At 42.5% G+C, this 23,298-nt stretch overlaps 1 protein-coding gene, 1 long non-coding RNA gene and 2 pseudogenes across 4 annotated transcripts; 1 reads left to right on the forward strand and 3 right to left on the reverse strand.

The window, feature by feature from the left end:
- Window positions 1-772: 772 nt before the first annotated feature.
- On the reverse strand, window positions 773-14,342 carry LOC136494419 (polynucleotide 5'-hydroxyl-kinase NOL9-like). Its single transcript, XM_066490588.1, has 9 exons — window positions 14,074-14,342; window positions 11,184-11,281; window positions 11,046-11,079; window positions 9,115-9,284; window positions 8,808-8,988; window positions 8,550-8,730; window positions 2,228-2,342; window positions 1,980-2,107; window positions 773-1,048 (listed from the first exon to the last, which is right to left on the reverse strand). Exons 1-9 carry the CDS (start codon window positions 14,265-14,267, stop codon window positions 1,001-1,003), a joined length of 1,149 nt encoding a protein of 382 aa, XP_066346685.1. The 5' UTR covers window positions 14,268-14,342; the 3' UTR covers window positions 773-1,000.
- Window positions 2,391-7,489, forward strand: LOC136494420 (uncharacterized). 3 transcript variants are annotated; one of them, XR_010768599.1, is made up of 5 exons: window positions 2,391-5,650; window positions 5,997-6,368; window positions 6,454-6,525; window positions 6,707-6,781; window positions 7,203-7,489. It is a non-coding gene; the product is annotated as an uncharacterized lncRNA (long non-coding RNA). The 3 variants fall into 3 exon arrangements; XR_010768597.1 differs by lacking the exon at window positions 7,203-7,489 and having other exon boundaries at window positions 6,707-7,028; XR_010768598.1 differs by lacking the exon at window positions 7,203-7,489 and having other exon boundaries at window positions 5,997-6,359; window positions 6,707-7,028.
- Window positions 14,343-17,133: 2,791 nt separating the features above from the next.
- Window positions 17,134-18,223, reverse strand: LOC136493666 (uncharacterized; annotated as a pseudogene).
- A 13-nt stretch (window positions 18,224-18,236) lies between these two features.
- On the reverse strand, window positions 18,237-19,425 carry LOC136491620 (uncharacterized; annotated as a pseudogene).
- Window positions 19,426-23,298: the final 3,873 nt, after the last annotated feature.

Genomic DNA, 23,298 nt, shown 5'->3' on the forward strand with positions numbered 1-23,298 from the left:
TAGTTCCACAGCCGGTGGAACGAAGCACCTCTTCACCTGCTGTGAGAATTGAACTATCATCAAAGCAGATTGCTCCAAGAAGCAGGTAGGAGGCCCTTTTGTTTAGCTTTTGGCTTTTAGGAAGCAAAAGCACTTCCAGTAAGCCCAACAAAAAGGACCCTTGGCCAAAAGCTCAAACAAATAGGTCCTTTCCTAGGATATCCTCAAATTAACCATTGATTTACCATGGAAAGATTAGTAAGAAAATAAAAAAAAAATGGGACCCATATTGAGTTAGAGACTTAAACTTGCAGAGGCAGATTCCACCGTAAAAAACCTTTCTAGGTAAGATATATAGAGTTCATGTGTTTTCTAGTGTCTTTATACTTGTTTTCTTGGACATTTTCTTCTTAATATAATGATGTACCTATGTTGGCAAAAAAAAAAGAGGAAAACAAGAAGGGAATGCATCCCCACTCTTACAAACAATAAGGCCCTGTTTGACATTACTATAGCTCTAACAAATCCATACGTTTCTTCAAACTAGGTAATGTTGTAGGTAAGAGAGATCATATATTCAAAGCTAGAGATGGAGATACATTCAAAGCATTTAGATGATTAATTTTTTTTATAGTTTAGACTACATGTAAATATTTAAACCACTTCAATTTAATCTACTAACTATGGATTTGTTAGAGCTGTACTAAACGTGGCCTAATAAGGCTAAAATATCTAACATATACATTGATCGCGTCAGAACGGAGGAAAACTTAAGCTAATCAGAGGCAGAATATATAATGTTGCTTATTCAATAACAGAATATTAACATGTACATTGAAGTATAATTTATCAACAGTTTGTCCATATCTTTTAATCTTCAAGGTAATTTAACCAATACATTATGAAATTGATATTGTACGGGCCTATTAATTTTGCAATCTTAGTTTAATTGTTCATCGTCACTTTTGATAATTGTAGACTTGGTATCCGTAATGACCATGCTTGAAGCATCTCCAAAGATCTAGAGTTCCCTCAGCCTGTCTGTTATATCGGTTAATGTATCAGAGACCTGCAAATTCAAGTACCAATGAGAAGGAAGTCATGGACCCACAAGGGAAGAACACTTAACTGTGGTTTTCCTAATGAAACCACACCACTGTTTTCTTCTTGGTTTAACATTTATGAATAATTAGTTATCAAACAGATCCAACTCCCAATTGCACTTTTATATTAGAATGGGAAAACATTTTTTTGGTCCTCTTGGTATCGGTACCAAAACTTAGTCCGTCCCTAGGTATACTTTTAATTCCTGCAGTTAGTATATATGAAATCAAGTAGAAAATGGCAGTCATCACAAGGGGAAAAGCTAGTAGTAGCCATCAACTCATGATACTAGTGTCCTGCACCAGGTTATGTTTATCATATTGGACAAAGGAAGTTTAAGGGCGTGTTTGGTATGGCTCCCGCACAGCTCCGGCAGCAGAGCCGCACCAAACGCTACAGGCCGGAGGAGCCCTTCTGCCGTGAAATGAGAGAGCAGAAGCCGTTTTGGCGTACGGCAGGTGAAGCCTCGATTTGAGGCTCCGGCAGGAGAGCGTACGGAGCAGAGCCGCGCCGAACACACCCTAAGATATTTGGATCAGTTGACTATTCGATGCACTGTTTGCCATAAATAATGTGAAGCATACAACATTCCACACATCACCTATTGTAAACGTTTTTTTCTTCTTTTCTTTTTTTTTGGTGTGGGGGGGGGGGGGGACAAAATGCTGATAGTCAGTGTAATATATGTATAGTAGTTAGGTTTTTTTTTTGGCAAGAAAATGCTGATAATCAGTGTAATATTATATGTACACTAGTTAGGATTTAGGAGTATTCCTTTGGTAACAAAAAAATGATGCATTAGTCATGAACTACAACACCGGCATCATAAGCAACTGTAGGCAACTTATTACAAACGTCTCAGTTCATTTTAAATAACTGAAGTAGCAGACAATTACCTGCAAGAGGCAACTAGGAACAGCAATACAGCTCAGAAAAAGGATGTCGACCTTTTCCATAAGCTTGTGAGAAATAGGTGTTATCAAATAAATACAGTCTTCCGAAATATCTATGGCTTTGATGAAACCTGAAAACTAACTCAGCATAAGAATAGTAACAGGAAACGAATCTCGAAAACAAATTTAATTAGTTAAAAGGCTACCAAAATATAAACCGTTCAACCAAATTATAATTAAACTTGCCATACCAAGTCCAATGCAACAAGGAGTGGAACATTCAGTTGACAGAGGAGGGTCATTTGTTGACACACCAACAGTTGTGCCATTCAAGAAGCGCTGCACATCAGTACCAGAAAGTGAAACCTATAAAAGCACACCCATGGACTTCATATCAATACCTTACCATAAAATTCTAAAAATAGAAATATAATCCATATCGGATCAACTGTGTCTCAAGGAAATGAATTAGACATCTCTCATAATTATGTAATTATGTTGGTTCTATACTTTTGAAACCAACCAGCCATTGTATGCTAGATTGCTGGTAGGTTCATCATTGTTCGTCTTCTACTACGCCAAAATTGTAGGTTGTTAGCTACTATACACTTGTAGTTGTAGATTAAATTTTATAATCCAAGGTCTAACTGTCTACGATATGACCCAACCAAGTTAAGACTTCATGCCTGAATTCATACAAGTCATGTTTGGTTGCTTGCATAAGGGTATAATCCAGGCCTTCCATAATGCAGCCTACCTGTGTCAGGTTGGATGAACTAGGGCATTAGGCCTAATGCAGCAATGCACAATGTAAAAAGGGTTCTGAAAGCTGCATTAGTTAGCACCCAAAATTGGGCATACTAGGGAGCACAAGCTTGGCACAAGCCAGTGGGCCTCGACATTTGCCCCTCACCTCCCATCCCCTGCACCACCACCCAAGGCGACACCTGGTTCCAGTGACACGCAGCATAGCGGTGTTGGCCTTCACTAGGGCTGGACGAAAAGCTCGCAGCTCATTAGCATGCTCGGCTCATGGTTGACCTCACCATCCTCCTGGTGTGCCCGCCTTTCTTCTGGCCCCACCGCACCTCACCAAACAGCTTCACCGTGCTGTTGTCACTGTCTCTTCGGCTGTGGTGGCTGGGAGTCCTGGTCCAGCTCCATCAGCATGCAGGACAGGGCACTGGTGCTGAGCAGCTGTCAGTTGTCCTCTGACAACAACGCCGAAACTACCTCGCTGTCACCACCTCTGGTTGATCCTGGCAAGGAGGCACTTGGCACCTTTCCTAAAGAACTCATTGGCTGCTGAAGAGAGGAATCCAAGAAAGACTAGAGAAGCTATCAAACAATAAGTCCTCCACTGAGAGAGTCTAACTACTGTACACCTAGAAAATTACACCCAGGATTTCAACATCATTAAAATATGACCCCTAATTCTTGCTCAGATGCTTCGACTCGATCCGATGGCTATGTTATTTGGATCTGTAGGCTTCAACGCACCCGCACCACCTGCGCTTCAACGCACGCCCTCCGCGGTATAGATGGCCAACGGGCTGGCCCGGCTCGGCCCGGCATGGCCCGTGCCAGGCACGACCCGATGGGGGTCGGGCCGGCACGGCACGTCGTGCCTCCCGGGCCGTGCCAAAGCAGGCCTCGTGCCTGGCCAACGGCCTGCCAGGCTGATTTTCGGGCCGGGCTGGCCCGAAAGCACGGTCCGCGGCATGGGTCGGGCCATCCCGTAGCTCGAAATAGGTGAGAGAGAGAGGGGGAAGGGGAGGGTGCCGCTCGAGCTGGATCCGGAGGAGGAGGCCGACGCCATCGAGCTTGATCCGAAGGAGGCGAGGAGGAGCGGCTCGAGGCCTTCACTGCGCTCGACGCCTGTGTGCTTGACGCCAGTCGCGCTGAAAGAGGCGGCCAATGGTCCGTGGGGCGATGCGACTGGAAGAGACGCCTGCGTGCTCGACGGTGTTGAGGAGACGTCGCCGCGAGAGTGGTTTGGAGGAGGCTGGCTGGTGCTGCCGGGTGCGGGACCGGGGGGCGAGGAGTCGCGCGACGCGAGTCGCGACAGTGAGAATCCAGAGGGTGGGCGGCGGCGAGGTGCGGCGTGCGGGGATAGGAGAGTGGGAAATGAAGTTAGGGTTAGGGAATAGGAGGGGGAGTGGTTGGGCTGTTAGCAGGTTGCAGTAGCGCGATGGGCTGTTAGACTGTCTCCAATAAGGAGACCCAAACCCAAAATGGGTAGCGAGAGATCCAAAATCAGCCTCCAACAGACTACCTATACAGGAGACCTATTTTGGGTTGCCTGAGAGACACAACCCAAATATGAGTATCCTCTCTCCTGAAAATCCCATTTGCAGAAAGGATTCTCTTTTGGGTCTTGTTGTTGGAGAAGATGTCGAATATGTATTGAACTTTTTGCCTATAGCGCTACCCAAAGGACGAATGAGTCTTGTATTTTGGGTGTTGTTGTTGGAGATAACCTTAGCAGGCTGTGGTAGTCACCAGGGCAACTTTGTGCCTACTTGTAATTTCGGGCTGGCCAGCGTGCCTGAGGCATGGCCCTAGGCATCGGGCCGGGCTGGCCCGGGCCCGTGAAACACCGTGCCACGTCGTGTTCGTGCCACGCCAAAATAGCGAGCTTCTTGCCGTGCCAAGGGCATGCAGGCTGCATGCACATCTATACTCCGCGGCCACCACAACCAAGGATGGAATCTCCCTGACCATAGCCTTTTTTCTTAAAAAAATGAATCATCAACACGCTCCTCAGGGGAGAGAGCACGCATGCGCCCAGGATGCGCCCCACCGCCGCCCGCGAGTCCAGGCGTGAGGCAAGCAGGCAGGATCCGTGCGCGCCTGCCGGGATCTCACGCGCCGCCAACTCTGTGATGATGGTTGAGACGAGGCGGATCGCCGCGGCGAAGCGACCGTTGGCGGGGGACGAGGAAAAGGGCGTGCCGGCGCCCGCGGAGAACGCGGCGTGGGGTTCGGGAGCGGGTGATGATGTCGCGTCGTAGCAACCTCCGAAGAGCGCCAAGGTTCTGATCTCCCTCCATCCCCGTGCATGTGGCTCCTTCAGGTCTGTGGTTTTGATCTGATTTTTGTTGTTATTACGGTCTCGCTGGTGGTAAGGTTGGGTGCGCGGAGGCGGATACCGCAAAGCCGTCGGTGGCGGCGGTGGCAACCAGCGCCGTTGCGGATCCACTGCCCAACACGAGTGGGCTGCAGGCGGTGGCAGGTGCCATGGACAAGCTGGAGGCCCTCTTAAAAAAATGCAAAAATGACACTCAAGATTGACTCTTGACTACGATGACACTTAGGTGGATAACAATTAGGTCCATCCGTACCTATAAATATGGGTCCAGTGTCAAATCTGCAAACGACGGATGTTTCAAGTCCTATTTTTGCAAATCGCCCGGCCCTCTTGATTTTTCACCAGTGCCTTTCTCGGTGGAGCAAAGGGAGTCCAGTGAAGAACCCATTGTATCAAAAACCTCTGTGGCCCAAGGTCAGTATCTATGATTTGAAACGAAGATCTTTTGTGAGAAATACATGTCGGCGTGGTTTGCCTGTTGTATTTGGCATATTCAGGTGACGGTGATGGAGTCGTGCCTCAGTAAAGAGGTGTGGAGAACTTCGAGAAGCTGGTTGAAGAAAATTTCTACTTAATCACTGAGGTAAGCAGAGCGGCCAGATTAGTCCAAGAGTGCTAATTTCTTTCCAAGTGAATATGAAACTTCAGCTGGCTTCAGCGGCGGACCCAGTAAATATTTCAGGGGGGCTTAACAACACTGTTGTTCGATCTTAAGTCTCAGCCCCCCTACACTATAGAACTTTGCCTAAATTTATAGGGCTCCACAGGGGGTTCCACTGCTCCGAGATGGGTAGGGGGGCTTGAGCCCCCCCCCCCCCCCCCCCGCCCCACCGCTGTGTCCGCCCCTGGCTGGCTTGCTTGTTTAGCTTTCCCCTTCTATTTTGCCCCTCTTTTCCTAACCATAACTTGTTATTACTTTCTCCAAACAGCTAGGTGAACAAGGACGAGTACCTGTACTTCTGTTGAAACTTTTTTAGTTGATGAGTTTGCTTTTGAAGGCGTATGCCTCCAAGTGTTACATTTGTGTTGCTATCATGGTGAAAGGGCCAGCAATGAGACCACTCATATGGATGTAACCTATTTATCATGGACCTAATGACCCATCTTACATCATATAGTGCCCATTAAAATTGAGCAGGAATATATTCATTTATTTTTCTTGGCTTGACCTTGCTACTTTTACTTTTAAACTCAGGCACTGAAATCAGCTTGGCGGGGTGGAGATACGATGACTTTTATTTTTGACACGGAACTATATTTTAATGCAGTTCTTAAAGCTGTAACCGCTGTAGGTTAGAATGGTATATGCATCTAATTTTTCTTATATCAATGACCGTCTTGGGTTTCTCATGATTATGTTGATTCAGTTTGAAATTGATTTCTCAGGATAACAAAAAGAACGAGATTGAGGAGGGTGACACTTTCTACAATATCTTGTGGAATTGATGAAAATATAAGGTTACTTCCCAAGTTTCCACTATGTCAAATTGAGATGAGCGTGCCCTGTACCCATTGATCCACATTTTTAAGTTCATTGTATTACTGCTCTGTAGGCCATCTATAAAAACATAGAGCTTTCTAAGTGCCATATTGTTCATTGAGAAATTGATTTTAGAAGGTAAGCATTTTTCTCTCGCAGGCTTTGCAGAGAACATCACTACGGAGCAAGGGAAGACGCTGAAAGATGCTTAGGGCGACGTGTTCCATGGTCTAGGTTAGTTCCCAGGTTATTGAAAGCACGCACTTGGTTTTCTTATTTGGTTTGACATCAGGAGTAATTATCTTAAAGCACACATTTGGTTTTTCAATTTCGTGCTTGCTTTAATTCTTACAAGAAAAGTTTCTTCTGACAGTATAATTAGAAGAGTGAAATTAGTAAAGATAAATAAGTTAACATTTCAAAGTGTGAAGTTATGTGGTCTTTGCAAGGTAAAATATAGGCTATGGTACAATGGCGGTCAGTCTCATAGTTGTGCAATTAATTATGCAATGTCTTGGTCAAAGGGAAGATCGTAACCGATCGGAAGTTCAATGTCTCTACAAGTTTGTTGTACAGTCTGATATCCTATTGAATTATTACTCTGTATGTTATCCCACTAATTATCCTTCTTTTCTTTTTATTCTTTGGAATGTAGAATTAACGACAAAAGGCCAGGGTCTCAGGGTGTGACTTTAAATACATTCTTTAATGTGTGGTTAGATCATATAATGATTTATGTGATAGACTTTCTTTACTTTGTGGTCAGTCATACACTGATTTATGTGATAGACTGATAATGAAGTAAGTTGATAGTACAATAGTTAGTCGGCTTAGTTCTGCTCTTATGAAGTAATCTTCATAAAATGTCATATAACTCATGGCCATTTTATTTTTTAGAGAGACAGAAACCAAATAAATTGAGTACTATGAAGTGCACCATCAAGCCAGTACAAAAAAAAGGGCATACCCAATGCAGAGAGTCCCCCGCTCTGTGCGAGGTCTGGGGAAGGGTGTCAGTGGCAAGCCTTACCCTCGCCTGTGCAATGCGAGGAGACCGCGACTCGAACCCAGGACCTTCCGGTCACAGGCGGTAAGACTCTACCGCTTGCACCAGGCCCGCTCTTCTTCATCAAGCCAATATGGATAGGAAAAAATCTTTGTGCTCGCCTGCCTACAATTAAGAAAGACTACCATTGAAACTCGTGTATATACGTCATGTCAGAAATCCAGCTTCATTATCAACATATTTACATAAACCATATATATATCGTCGTTTGGTTGTTTTCAAATGAAGCCGTAGCTTTAGCACGGGCACTATACTAGTACTGATTTAGGGAAGGAGCAGTTGAGATGGAGAAGCCAAGGTGTGGCACTATATTTAGGGAAGGAGCATTTGATGCTAGTTCTTGGCTTGAATGGGGCAGAGCGTAGCCTGCTGCCGATTGAGGAAAGGAAGAACAGACGAAGGACAAGGTGGCCGGAAGATGGAGGTGATAGATATTAATCTCACCATAAGAATGAGGCGACCACAAGCAATACAAGTCTGGCAACCAACACAATCTTTACAAATGCAACATGCTTACACAAGACAACCAAACACCTCCTCACTCGTCAAAAAAAAAAAAACCAAACACCTCCTCATCAAATAGCCACCAATCACACCCATATGTGCCTTTTGCTTTTCTATGCATGTGGCACTAATGCAAAAAGAGAATGTAAGGTATCAAGACTTGCCACATATTCCACATACTATTTCAGTTAACAATCAACTGGAAAAATTAGCAAATACCACTTTTTACATTGAACATACTGAAGGCAAGGGTTAGCTAAAAAATTACTACATCCCACATATAAAGCTAGACAATAGTAGAATTAGAAGTTTTCTTAAAAAAAAGAGTACAATTAGAAGTTTTCTTCAAAAAAAAAGAGTACAATTAGAAATTTTCTTCAAAAAAAAAAATAGTACAATTAGAATGAAGGTAAAGTGGTAGTAAAATGTCACCTGGCAGTGCAGATCAATAACATGTATTTTTGACAGAGGAAGCCGAAATGGATGTATAGAACCAAAGCCTTGAACCAAATCATCAAAACAGAAAACAGGGAACTCTCTTGGTAAGCACTGCCTGAAGTAAGCGATCAGCCTGAGGTCACGAATAATACGTGCCTCTTTCTTTGCTAACAGACTGCATTACGGAAACATCCATTAGCAAAAGGTAATAACAGTCAAAGTATACACGAATTCCATTTATGAAATACTCACTGACGAGGAGAGTTCTGTGCTGCAGGAATTTCAACTAAATTCACTGATGAATCTCCTTCGCCTTCATTCATCCAAAACATTCCCCCTGGTAAATTTTTACGCTCTACTGTTGTGGATACCCGAATTACATGAGATGGGGACACATATTTCAACATCTCTGTTAGAACCTGAAGCCCAGTACCTAAGCGTTGCACAGACACGATCGATGAGTTCAGAAAAACAAACCAGAGATTCAACAAAGCAGAGGATTATCAAAAGGACCATTGCACACTTGTACTATCAAAAGGAAGGAGCAATCAAATCTTACCTTTTACCCATCCTGAAGTATTAATAACAAGTGGTATAGCTGATTTCTTGGGGTTTTCAACCTCACCAAGGCAATAGAACTCTTGAAGGAAATAATCATGAAGGCCAAATATGTAAGTCAAGAGAAGTTTCGGGTTCCTTTTTGCACAAATATCGCCAAAAAAGAAGCACCTAGAATATTTGTAACAGGGCTCAGATAGGTTCCAGATTCCAGATGATCACTGATTTACTAGCTACATGATAGAAAAAGTATATTGTAGGCACAAAAAAATATATGAAATAAATTAGAATGGTTAAAACCTTATCCTCCTCCCCCTTCTTAATCCTTGAATAGAAAGGAAATCTGCACTTTGCAACCCTAAGGAACTGAACAAGCACATCTTCACTATGCAAAATTTGCAACAATCAGGACCTCCTAAAAGTTAGGATCCATAATATTTTCAGAAGTACTACCTCTGGGAACAAAAACATGTCGTTTAGGACAGGATTTGGTCAAACTTTAAAAACTTCAAACATTAATAACTTTTTTTTTTCTCGAACCACGCAGGAGGACTGCGCGCCATTTCATTAAGGTAGAAAAACAAGTACACGGGTCTGGGAGACTCAACCCGAGCACCAGGACACACACACACACACACTAAGGAGACCAGTACATCAATGTGCCACAAACTAACTAAAAGACGACCAACAACTCCCAGGACTTAAACTCCAGAGGGGAGCGACCTGGATAGAAGCTGTGTGAGCTTGGAGGCCTCGGCCATACACCAAATACCGCCCTCCGTGCACACAGCACTGATAACCTCCTGAACACTCGGCCTTAAGTTCTGGAAGACACAATCATTACAATGCTTCCAGACCTCCCAAGCTACCAAGATTATCAAAGTGTTCAAACCCAAACATTAATAACTTTTAAACTACTTAACTTTGAAACATACAAACATACAACTGATGCGTGTAGATTTGTCTAATAACTTGTAAAATCTCATGGATTTGAAGGATTCTTAGAAACATTCTGGAAGGGGAGCAACTAGACAGAGCACTTTCGTTTTAACCTACAATGAGAACCATCCAGGTTCATTCTCTGCAAGCAAGCTCTTCCATCTGTCCCTGCAAGCCGCATCTTCCACCATCCCCTGCGAGTGCTTCCCCATTGACTGCTGCCCTCACCCCCAGACCTGCCTCCAAGCAGCCTCTGGTTCCTCCCTGGCACCATCGCCATCCACCCGACCATCACCTTCTGTCGCAGCCTACGGCCAGTGGCCAGGCACTACCAGCTCACTGTGCCATCCACAAACTCCGCTACCGCCCCTAGACCCCACCCTCCTCGAACCACTCTGGCAAGATCACCCCGCCTCGGACACCGCACAAACTGCCTGCCGACACCCCCGTGTCTGGCAGTGCAGTGCCACCTTAGCATGCCGCCTACCGCCAAGCTGACCTGCCGGTCAGAGGGAGAGAAGCTCAACCAGATCCAAAAACCCCCATCCCTAAAGGTCAGCCATGGATGGCAGTTTGGGGCAGCTCATGAGCTCGAGGAAGAGGGCCAAGGTGGAAGACGAAACTGCCACACGGAATTCATCCTGTGTGTCAAATCTTGATCACACGGTATCCAGGGGGTTCTCATGATAGTCTTAAAACGAGAGGGCTCTCATTTTAAATTTCAGGTTCCAGAAGATATAGGTGGTCAAAGAGACGAATTGAAGACGGTGCAAAGTCAAATGTGAGAAATATTTTTGACTGGAGGTGGTAGAACATGAATGTTTGAACCATAGGACAGTGAAGAAGTAATTTTACAAAAGAATCCAGAAAATAATTTCACAAAACCATTAATTTAGTCGTCACATGTTAGACTCCATATTCATCATTTAACTATAGATATTTCCCAGCAGTACAACATTAAGAAGTCATAACGATCATGCTACGTCACCTTACCTCTTTGGATTGCACAGGTATAAAATTGTCAAATCTGCAATCATAACAGAAGTGACAAAATATCTAATCAATCACAACAAAAGGAGCACACAATTTATACAAGGATATTTTTGAGAGAGAAAAAGCTAAATACTACACCTTTAGGCTTTTCCTCAAAAACATGAAGTGACACAAACCCTGGAGGGGTGAACTCAGGCTGACCAACATCAATATCCAGGTATCCGACCTTCTTGTACCTGAGCATATGAAGTAATCACAACAATGTACTTGAGCTTATGAACTAATCACAACAAGTGAAGTAAGAAACTAAGTAACAAATTGATTAAAGAGCATCTCAAGTTCTTGAGTGAGAAAAACTAGTTTAACTTTGAAACAATGAACAATGAAAGCAGTTTAACACCTTATAAATAAATCCACTGCTAGACTAAGCAGACCGCAGAAAAAACATGATATATCTTTTCACTCCTTTGGAACTATAAATAGACCCAACTAGTTCAGACCACAGTAAACACTTCACCCACACCAACCTAAACAAATATTATGAAAAAAGAGCACGAGCTCAAATGAAAGTTAACACACTTCTCAGAAAGCAACAAATAACCTCAACTTAGAACCCTTCGATAATCATGAGATATCACATTTTCAGCGTAAGCGCAACTAAAAAATTATAGTGACATGAGTACTTTGCAACAAGTGTAGTTCAATCAACACTAGCATATATGAGTATATGATCATCCTAACTCTGTTGTTTCCATAGTAAAATTTCTGCTGTGTTTCTGTTATACAACTCAAATTTCTTTCCAAGATTATATCATAAATAAATATTACCTAATCTGTATTTGGAACATGTAGAATTAACCTCAGAATAAGTAAAGAAGTACAGAACATATCTAAGGAACTTTACATAAAAGATAATGTTCATTATTCATTGTTGATGGCATAAGACTTAATTCGAATCAATGTGATGCTTTCTTCATCTTATAATATATGCCAACTATGGGCCTGATAACACTTCATTCAACTACAATAACATTTTCTATAATTTGTTTTGCTTCAAGAAAATATGGTTCAAACAAATGGCAGTAGATATCTAAGTATGAATACAACTTTGTCAGATTATTTTTAACTAACAAAAATGTGTAAATATCAAGGATTAAAATTGCAAGATATGCATGTAAATACATGATATATAGTGATTAAATAAATAAGCAAAAATAAAAAGGGAAACTGATTCAACAAAAAGTAGTGCTTATAGTTTCTTTAAAAGAACATTTCTGGAACTCATTTGATTTTGCCGAATTTTCCTATATCTAAATATAGGATAAAAGGAATGACTACTACAACATTACTGAATATAAGTTGAATTAACTCAGCAACGGAACTAAGTTGTGATAAATACGTAAAGTATGAAATATAATTTGACCTAAAATATTGTAGCAGATAGTACAACTGTAATTTCAAAGGAGAGGCCACATACCGATCTCACTACCTTGGTACTAATTAGTGAAGCTTTGACATGAGAACATGTAAATAAAACAGTCTCATTCTTAATCCATTTGCTTGCTAATAATCTAACGGCATATGGACTGATTTTTCACTCAAGCAGATAAAATTTGCACCCGAGAAAATATTAGTGTTAATAAAAAATGAAGATAAGGGGTCCAGCTATATTTCTCATAGCTGAGACTTATAAGAGATGTATTTGGGCATTTTGATACATACTGGAGGAAGTGCAATAAAACAAATAGCAGTAGATATCTAAATATGAAGACAATTTTGTTAGATTATTTTTAACTAACAAAACAGCAAGGCCATTTGGTTCCATTGCGCTTGTACCTAGTATAGCAGCAAGTGGGACCATTGCTTCGGGCTTGGGGCAAAAGAAGCTATACTATTCAGAACCTTGGTCCTAAAGCTATCTCCAAATCCATTCTCTTGTGTCTACCAATCTACCTTCATTAATACCTAAGAAGATTGATACATTACATCACTGAGTCGATATGACCAACATCACCTCTGCAACAATATCGTGAATACCAAATAGCACTTATGATTCATAAATTATGGGCGTGTTTAGTTCCAGGAAGTTGGAATTTGGGGCTACTGTAGCACTTTCGTTTTTATTTGGCAATTAGTGTTCAATCATGGACTAATTAGACTCAAAACGTTCGTCTCGCAATTTCCCACCAAACTGTGCAATTAGTTTTTTTTTCGTCTACATTTAATGCTCCATGCACGGGCCGCAAACATTCGATGTGATAGGTACTGTAGCACTTTTTGGGAATTTGGGGTGAAACTAAACAAGGCCTATGATAGGTTTCTAATGGCGCTAAGTTATAGATGATAGATGTTACAAGTACCTACCAAAACACCATTTAGTTAGAGATCCACAAAAAAATAATTCTACTATTTATGTATTCAGGTGCAGGTACAACTGGAAAAAAAATCATAACAAATATTATTTTTTAGTTTTCCTTTTAGTCCCTCCTTTTGGTCGAAACAATCGGAGTAATAATCTTATTTGCCCCTTGGGAACTGGGCTATATGCTGTTGATATCAATTCCAACTGTTCTTCATGAGGTTCTCCTAGTGCACCCAATTCTTCATCAAACAGGAAATTTAATCAGGCTGTCTTCTCGACGGACACAAATCCCACCAAGCCATCCTTCAATACCAACCCATGCAACTGCACCCTGATAAGCAAACCCAGTGGCACGCTAACTGCGCTAACAACTGCTGTGGTTAGTAATACATTTTTCTCCAATGGGCACTTCTGAAGCATCAGCCGGAAGAGTTCAAAGGCCTCCTCAGAACACTTCCCTGTGGCATACCCTGACACCATGGCAGCCCAGGACACTCCGATGTTGCATTTCATCAGACACCCTCTGGGCATCAGAAGCGATCACTCATAGCAGAGTCGTGGTTGAACAAGGCAGGCAACATCCACCCGATTGCCGTTGCGAACAACAAAACCAACTCTAGCTGTCGAGATGGGGAGAAGGGGGGGGCGTGGGCTTGGCTTGCTTACCTTTCGATGAGAGTGTTGAGCAGAAGACGGGAGAAGGCGGACTTGCCGCTGTTCCCCGGGCCGCACACCGCGACGACGGGCGGCGGCCAGGTGCACGAGTCGTACGCCACCGCCTCAGCGGCCTCCTCCCACTCCCGCTCCCTCTGCGCCGCTTCCTCCTCCAGCTTCTGTCCGGCGCTGCATCCCGTCTCCATCTCACCCTCCCCTCCTCCACCCGCACACGAGACACTCGCCGAGGAACCGAGCAAGGAGACCTTAAAAAGCCAATGATCATGCGGGTTGCGACGGGGCGGTGTCGACTTTTTGGTCGGCGGTACGGCGAGGTCCGCGTGTAGGGTACAACGGCAGGGCCCACGAGTCAGTGACTGGAGATGTGGTTACTGTGCTTCTGTGCCACGAAGGACGGTGGGTGCCGGATGAAATGTTTCGGATTTGGAGATCTCATCACTATTAATCATCGGCCGTGATTGGCCGTAAATGCAGGACTGTGGTGTGTGCTCTTGAGTTTTCTTTTTCCTTTTCTTTTTCTTTTTTCCTTGGATGGAAGCGATGCGGCGTCCTTTATTAATTCTCAAACATAGTTATATCATTTACTAGAGTTTCAATAATAAACTCAGGGGTTCATCGACCCAAGTACAAGAATCTTTCAAAAATAAAGCTACTCTAGCTAATTCATGTGCCACCTTCGCATTGCTCAATTGACATTGCGTCGAAATTTTGCCATGGGAGAAAGCAGTCATAAAAAATCGGAAGCACCTGCTGCTGCCGAGTACCCCATCCTCGTAGCTTCAACAACTTCTGAGCAATCTGACTGTAAAGTGAAACCATCGTAGCCAACGAGCCTAGTTCGCTGATGGGTTTCTGAACTGATAAGCCTAGTTGATGCTGGTTTGTTGTGAGACAAAACACTATTAGCTGACTGATAAGTCCTGTCTGAAAAACAATAAGTGAACAGGCTAAATATGTTGAGCTAGCAGCAATCCATCTCTGAGTGCCATCACCTCTGCTGATGGGGCATCCACTGTGTGCTCCAAGTATGCGTATGATCCTGCTACGAACGATCCATTTGAATCTCTAATAACCAAGCATGTTTGGACGCGGTCTTCAGATCTAGGTGTAGTTATAGGTTTGTTTGTACATGGGTCATGTGAGTTGTGTGGACGTGCGTGCGTACGAACAGATGCTACAACTATATTCAGATGAGAGACAATAAAAAAAAAAACCACGCCTGTTCCACCGCTTCCATTCTCCTCTCTGAAACTCCCAATAATTTTCCGTCCATTGCCTTTTTCCATCCTTCTCGCTGCCTGACGGTCTTCTGCATTGCTCTTTGGTAATTCGTTGCCAGGGTAGCCATTGATATGGCTGACCTTGCTGGCAGGTTGATACTTTCACCGTGGACAAATTTTCTCCTCTCCCACCAAATATACCAACCACCTGTTAAAATGAGTTCAGCAAGCCCCACACCATTCAACTTGTCAAGTGGTCTGGATATGTTGATCAGATCAGCCACCAGAACTGATATCCAAGACTCTGAATTTTATTCCATACACCTAGACGCTGCCAAATCAAGTATGCTCGATTACATGTAAATAGTAGATGGTTGATATCCTCGCAACCTGAGTTTATTAAGTAAATCATCTGTCCTTAAATTATGTACATAATTTTAAAGTTTAAGCTTCCTTATCTTTGGTCAACAATTAGCCTAGTTAAATGAAAATTCTTGTGCTATAAAAATGATTGCATTAGATTTTTATTTAGAAATCCTTTCTAGTAATGATCAAATTTTTATAATACTATAAAATGACATTATAAGAGGACTTCACAATCAAAGAGTGCCGCGTCAAGCCAAACTGTCTTTTTACTCCCTCCATGTTTGTGTTAGCCATACAGGGGTTAATGAAGAAGATATAGTGGCCTACACTCACAAGTCACCACTTCAATAGCACGAAGCCATGAACAGTATAGCTTTTAAAGAGACCATAACTCCTAAGAGAGGGAGAGTGAATTAATTAGACTTTTCAAAAACTTATACTCTAAATTTATCCTCTAATTTCACTTATCAAAACCTACACAAAAATGTAACATATGATTCGACTACTCTACCCACACTTAAGTTAAACAGCTTACACCTCAACCACATAACCATGAAAAGAATTCAAGTAAATAGAGAAGATAATAACTATATTAATACTTAAGTCTTATAAAACAAGGATATAAAAGTATACCAGACCTTCGAGGGCTTCTCCGGAACCTGAGCATAGCTCAACTTACCCTAGCTCCCAACTAATCTATTATACTTCTACATATTGATATTCACATATTTTGATATTCAAATTTTCGAAGTTTCCATACAATCTGATAGAGACATACGTGTAAGAAAGTTATAGTACTTGACAAGATCTAAGCTTTTGTAGTTCGAACTTTTCTTCATTTAGAATTATTTAGCTGCCAAAATATATTTAACATAAGATTACAAAATGTTAATACAAAAGGATAACATCTCATATTTATGCATTGAAGAGGCAGGGAGGTGTTGCATAAAGATCGTATTTTCAAATCCTATAAAATACATGCCTTTTGATTTTCTATAAATTATTAATAGAGGTGGATATTTTAATGATTTTTTTTAAAACAGTACTACCTGGGCACGGCCTTTAGAGGCAGGTGCAATGTTTTAAATAGCGGGCTAAGCCTCTTAGCGGTAGCCTCTCCAAAAGGCTAAGAAAAGGCTATAGCGGGCTAAATAGCGGGCTAAGCCATTTAGCGGCTGAACAAAAAATATGTCAAACATCATGTAATTTTACACATAATAAAGATATAGAAGATGAAAACATTACAAATACCAATAAGGACAGATAGTTCAAAGTCTTACTAACACATTACATCAAAGTTCGTAGTTCATAAATGATATATCATACATCACATAGGGACATACGTGAGTTCAAAGTTCATACAAAGGTGATAGACAACTAGACAAACAAACAAAAGGCATGGAGCCATAGGCCATAGTCTACATCACACATGCATTTCAGCATCTGAATAGTTTGGTGTACTCACCTAATCATCTTTAGCATCAGTAGATACCATACCATCTTGATTTTCCTCTGATTCAGAAGTAGAGGATGCAGATCGAGGCGTCATCAGAGATGCCAGGGTCCTGAATTTCTTCCTAGGGCGTGGAGCTCTCTTCCTTTTGGCTTTTGCTTGAGATGTTGATGCTTCTTGTGCTTTTGTTGATGGTTCTGTACATCCCTGATCTTCTTGACTTTGAGTTGCATTTGATTCTAATCCAGTAATGAACTCATTGTTGTCATCCACCAGCACATCATTAATTTCCTTCTCTATGGGATCTCTACTCTTGTTCTCTTTCTTATGCCTTAGTTTGGAGTTAAATTTGACAAATACAAGGTCTCTCATCCTTTCATGAAGTAATCTGTTGCGCTTTTTTGTGTGTACCTAGTTTTGTTCAGTTGAATAAAATTCAAAGAATGAGCAGCAATGCAAAATAAATTCATGTAGGTGAGTTGTGGAAGTAGAATTATTTTTAATACCTGTTCAAATGCTGACCAATTCCTCTCACAGCTAGAGGAGCTACATGTCAAACTTAGAATCTTTATTGCCAACAGCCTCAAATTAGGTGTAGTTGTGCCATGATTTAGCCACCATGTTGCTGCATTAATAAGTAAAGAAGTTAAACTCTTGCGATAGCAAAAACAATTATATTGGATAATTTATCAATCACATTAGTTTCACATTTTTCACCTGGGTTGAAGTCCTTATTTCTCCTCCGCCTTGTGGCAATGTCATGTCCAAATGACCCTTGCTGCTCCTTATATTTGTTGAGGTCTTCAATGATATTATCTTGAATTTTTTTCATCATCAATCAGCGTCGTAACACATTCAATTACAGCTGCTCTAAATGATCCATCATTCTCAATGTTTGCCTTGTTTGGGTAATAATAATAAGGGTTCAAATAGTACCCAGCCAAGTGTAGTGGACTCTTTAACTTACTGTCCCACCTTTTGTCAATTATTTTCCAAATAGGTTTGTATTTTCCTCATCATTGTCAAACCTCAAAGCAATTTCTTTCTTTGCCTCAAGCATATATCCATGCAAAAATCCCATTGCAGGCACATCACTATCCATTCTTCTCAGCACATTAGCCAATGGCTCAAAAAAATTAACAGCACTTATCAACTTTTTTTTCCAAAAATCTTCAGAGTTCACCACTTTTTCTGCCTTCTTCCCCTTAGCACTCCTCAAGTAACCCATCTCATTGAGATCATTATCTCTAAAGAGCCTTTTGAGCTCCTTCTTGTTGTCTTGCAAACTCTTCAAATTCAAATAAGCGGTGGCAAATCGAGTAACTCCAGAGCGAACCAAGTTCTTACCAAGATATTTTCTCATCAAATTCAGCACCCTTGTATGAGCATAGAGAAATGCGGTCACTTGTCTTGCATTTGCAATTGTTTCCTGAACTGGTTCAAGCTTCCCAATGTCCTCCAACATGAGATCTAGATAGTGAGCTGCACATCCATTCTAAAATATTTTGGGTCTCTTTGCTGCTAGGAGACTTGCTGCTGCTACATTAACACTAGGATTGTCAGTGACCACTTGGATAACATTTTCCTCACCTATCTCTTCAATGCATCTATCCACAAGGTCAAAGATGTATTTACCATTTTTCTTGACAGCAGAGCAGTCCACAGAATATAAAAAAAGGACCCCTTCAGCACTATGCACGACCAAATTCATTACTCCCCTGCCCTTCTTATCTGTCCATGCATCTATCATAAGTGTACAACCTGAGGTTTTCCATGCTTCCTCATGGCTCTTGAATCCATCCAACACCTTCTGTTTCCTTTTCTGCAAAAATGGTCCACTCATCTCATAGGGACTAGGCCCTCTTAAACCTCTACCAAAGGCTCCAATGGCCTCAACCATATTGGCAAAGCTAGGAAGAAGTACTGTATTGTGTGCAATGCTAGCTTCATAAAAGAACTGACATATATACTCACAAGCTCTATCCCTCTGCTCTTCTCTTTTCTGAGTTGTTAACTTTGATTGAACCTTTTCGCTGACATAAGCTCCTTTCTGGTTCTTCTGAACAGCCTCTTCTATAGAAGCCGGCTTGTAGAACGTCTTGATAGATCCACTACCCGACGAAGAAACAACACTAGGACTAGGTCCTTTTGATGACTTTAGCACAATAACCTCATTCCCATGGTCAGAGTCTTCACTGCACATTTCACCTTCTGAGTGATCCAGATCAATTACATCTCTGGCCCTTTTCTTTTCCTTTTGCTTTTGTTCCTTTACACAAGTTTTCTTGTTAATCAAAGCTAGCATCTCTTCCTTCACATCAGTCGGAACCTTGTCACACTTAGAGACACCGCTGCCACCGAGACGAGCAAGATGGTACTTCACTCTTGTAATTCCTGCGTTCATCGTCTTCTTAGAGTAGTTGCACACTAGTGAATACTTCTTCTTTGGGTCTGGGCAATAACAATGACTCCATGCATGGTCATCTGAGTTGATAGCAACTTTGGTTGAAGCTGATTGTTCTACTGATGGGGCACCTAACCAACCAAATTAATATGAGATACAAAAATGTCAGGCTTACTGCACCAACCTAGAATAGATCAAAAACTCTACTTTCTTCATGGGAAAGAGATGCTCACTACTCACTACCATTCAGATCCAGCAGCACAAGCACAATAGGTAAAGAACAGAGGAAAAATGAGAAGAGTTTGAAGAATCTTGCCTTCTGGCCGGGACTGAGACATGGCTGTCGCAGAAATAGTAGCAGGCACCGTCGCTTGCAATGTGTGCTCGCCGCTTGCCGTCGCCAACTTCCGAGTTCCGACTCCCCTCGCCGGTGTTGCAGCTTGCACCCTCGCCGGTCACAGCAGCGGCAGCATCTGGCGGCGCTACCGCCAGCACTCACTTGAGCTCGGGAGGAAATTGTGTCAAATGGCTAGGGTTATGCCTGGGACAACTTCATATCCCAGCGATTTGGGCCTGCACGTTAATTGGGCCGATGGAAATGAAAGCCCAGGCCAAATAGCGGCGCTAAATGAACCACAATTTAGTGGAATTAGCGCGCTATTAGCAGCTTATAGCGAGAAAAATCGTTTAGCGTTAAAATCCTGGTAGCTTAGCGTTGGTCTTTCAGATCCGCTAAATAGCGCTATAGCGTCCGCTATAGCGCGCTATTTAAAACTTTGGGCAGCTATCGTGCGGGGCTTCAAATCCCTGCGGCTGCTTCCCCGGACCACATGAAAGCTAGCCACCGGGCCACTGGCCTGTTTGCGTATCATAATGACTTTGGCCTCGTTCGGTTAGAGGATTTCTGTGCAGAAATAGTTCCAGCCAATCAAACAAAGAGGTTTTTTACGGTGCTTGGGAGAACCATTGGTTCCTTCCCGTGGAATTTTTTTAGCACAAATTAAGGTAATTAAGGGTAGCTTAGTCATTTTAATGGATATTTACTTTGACCGACATCTTCTTTCTTTTCCCTCTACGCACGAACTGAACGCCGCACGGATCTGCGGAAAGCCGGGAAGGGCCTCGCTGCTGCCTCCCGCCTGCTGGGTGCTCGCCGGCGCCGACCTCCTATCCGTGAATAACCGCCGACTGCATGTAGAAGATCGGCACCGACCGTCTGTTTGGCCCAACGCCTGCATGGGATCACTGCCGGCCGCTTGCAGGAGCTCCACCAACCATCTGTAGGGGCATGCAGCTCACGTGCTTAGGCCGGTAGGTAGGGGCCTGGTAGCCTTCCTCATCCCATCGGCGATTCGATGCCGCCTCCGACCTGCTGCCCACCTACACTTCTTCGATCTCCGTACTTCATGTTTCTACGGTCAGGTAGACAATACAGCCTGGAGGCTGGATGTGCGGCTGTTCGCTGTGCAATACATCCGTCGGAGGCACCAGTTGAGGCCGAAGCCGTCCAAGATGTCGCCGCCAACTGCATTGAACATCCGGTGATCTCATTCCGCATAGGGACGCCGGCGATGTACTGTTGTCTCTGGGCGCCGGCGCTTTGGAGCTGCGTCTGGGGTTGTCGAGAAAGAACCGGGTACGGCGGGAGCGGCGCGTGCGTCCAACTGGAGCAGAGCGTCGTGGAGCAGGCGTGTCCAATTGGAGCAGAGCGCTGCCGGGCGCCTGCGCGCGTGGCGGGGCTGGGCTGGGCCGGCGAGCAGGAACACCGGATTGGAGCGGGGCGGGGCCGGCGAGGAGCGGCCGTCCCGAGCAGAGCGGAGCCGGCGAGGAGCTTGGATCAATCTAGAAAAAAAAACTCACCTATGAATATACCATTATACCCTTCAAACTTAATTCAAATTTAATTAGAAACCAGTTCCTGCGTGCATGTATTTTTTTTGTTCCAGCCGACAACCTAAGTTCCTTGGACTTGGTTCCTCCTATTTTTAAACCGTTAGATCTAACGAGACGGAGGGCTCCCATTATTTCCAAGTAATGTAAAATTTCACATCAAACATTATACAAATTACGCTAGCATTCATGCTAGAAACGTTTCTAGGGCAAGGTTCCGTATGAACCGAAATGGTGCCTTAATCAGAATTGATTTGATTACATTACATTACATTACATTACATGTAAGGCTTTGTTTGAATGTAGTCAGATTCGCATCAATCCACATATATTGAGGTGGATTAGAGTGAAATTTGGACTAAATTCCATCCCAGTCCACCCCAACATATGTGGATTGGTGAATCTGACAACATCCAAACAAAGCATAATATGGCAAATTTAAGAGAAGGTTTGGACTTTTTTCAAATGGATATTCCATGGGCATAGTGTCGAATTGCTCCGTTGCTTATTGTGATAACCCGGGTCATTACTACCTTACGTAATAACCTTGGCTTATGATTTATTACTCAACAAATACAAGATTGTCAAATAATAAACCATAACAAATTTGGTAGCATAGAATAGCTAGAGGGTGTCAAAAATATTAGTACAATACCATCCTACGCACTTAAGTCTTAAAATATTTGCACATTATTCAAGCCCTTCGTATAGAAGTCCAAAGTGGCTTACTTGGTGAGTGACAAAGGTACATCGCCCATGGCACACATGACTTAACTATGGGGATTTATTTATTCATCCCATTCACCATAGGAGGTGGCAACAACTTGACCATAGCTTCCTCATAGTCATCATCCCAATTTGCATAGGCATAACCATTATCTAGAGACCCTTGTGCACATTCTTGGGGATCCTCTGAAGAGGGAGAGTTAATACAAGAGTAGTACAACAAGCATATATATATATATATATATATATATATATATATATATATATATATATATATATATATATATATATCAAAGCAGTGCAATCTAGTCATATCAAATGTTCAATAATATATCATCTTGCTGTTTGAAATACATTTGTAGAAAAAGTCAAGTTCAATTTAAAAGCACTACTAATCACTTGTATCTTGAGAAAGAGCCACCCATAGGTTCCCGTAGCCTCTAATTCAAGAGACATGATACGAATTCATGCTTTAACCATGCCCAGGTTTATATCACTTTACCCATAATTATATTGACCAATTTTCCATTACACTTCATTTGATGTGACTCATGGTCAAGATACCGAACCTTCCTCATTTCTGTATATTATACGCCCACATCTATCCACGTGTGCTAATATACGCACCTGAGTGTACTTCATCAACACTTGAATGGGGATTTCATCACCCAAACCTCTCCTCACTTACCATAAGGATTATATAACAACTTCGTGGGGACTAGAATCGGCCCGTCCCAAACGAGTTCATGGTCGACACAATTTGATACGGCCCAATAACACAAGAGTGAGTTGGCTATTAGTCATACCAAACTTTTCCATTCAAATAATGTAGGGAATTAGCTCCATCATCTAGCCCCATGTCATCCAATTCACATGTCATCCATCCATAATTAATTTTAGAAAATAACATTTAACGCAGGTTACTTTTATTTTACCAATTTCATATAAAAACTCAAGGAGAAAATGATCAAGGGTTCTTTCCTAAGCTGTTAGGATTCAACTCGGGCACTATTTGGTTCGCTGGATGTTACTGCACCTGACCTTGCTCGCTTCCTGTAATTAGTATATGCATACTGAAACTTAGAAAAATAGAAAATACACAAGTATATATATACACAACACTTACGTGACAATGTGCCTCATCCTACAGTCAAAGA

Source organism: Miscanthus floridulus, chromosome 11 (genome assembly GCF_019320115.1).
Source record: "Miscanthus floridulus cultivar M001 chromosome 11, ASM1932011v1, whole genome shotgun sequence".
Classification (NCBI taxonomy): Eukaryota; Viridiplantae; Streptophyta; class Magnoliopsida; order Poales; family Poaceae; genus Miscanthus; species Miscanthus floridulus.

Excerpts from the sequence above, each read along its gene's own strand:
- LOC136494419 (XM_066490588.1), bottom strand. The coding sequence starts at position 14,267 with ATGGAGACGGGATGCAGCGCCGGACAGAAGCTGGAGGAGGAAGCGGCG. Across the intron at positions 11,282-14,073 it reads CTCAACACTCTCATCGAAAG|GTACAAGAAGGTCGGATACC; the intron begins GTAAGCAAGCCA and ends TCATATGCTCAG. Across the intron at positions 11,080-11,183 it reads TTTTGAGGAAAAGCCTAAAG|ATTTGACAATTTTATACCTG; the intron begins GTGTAGTATTTA and ends TTATGATTGCAG.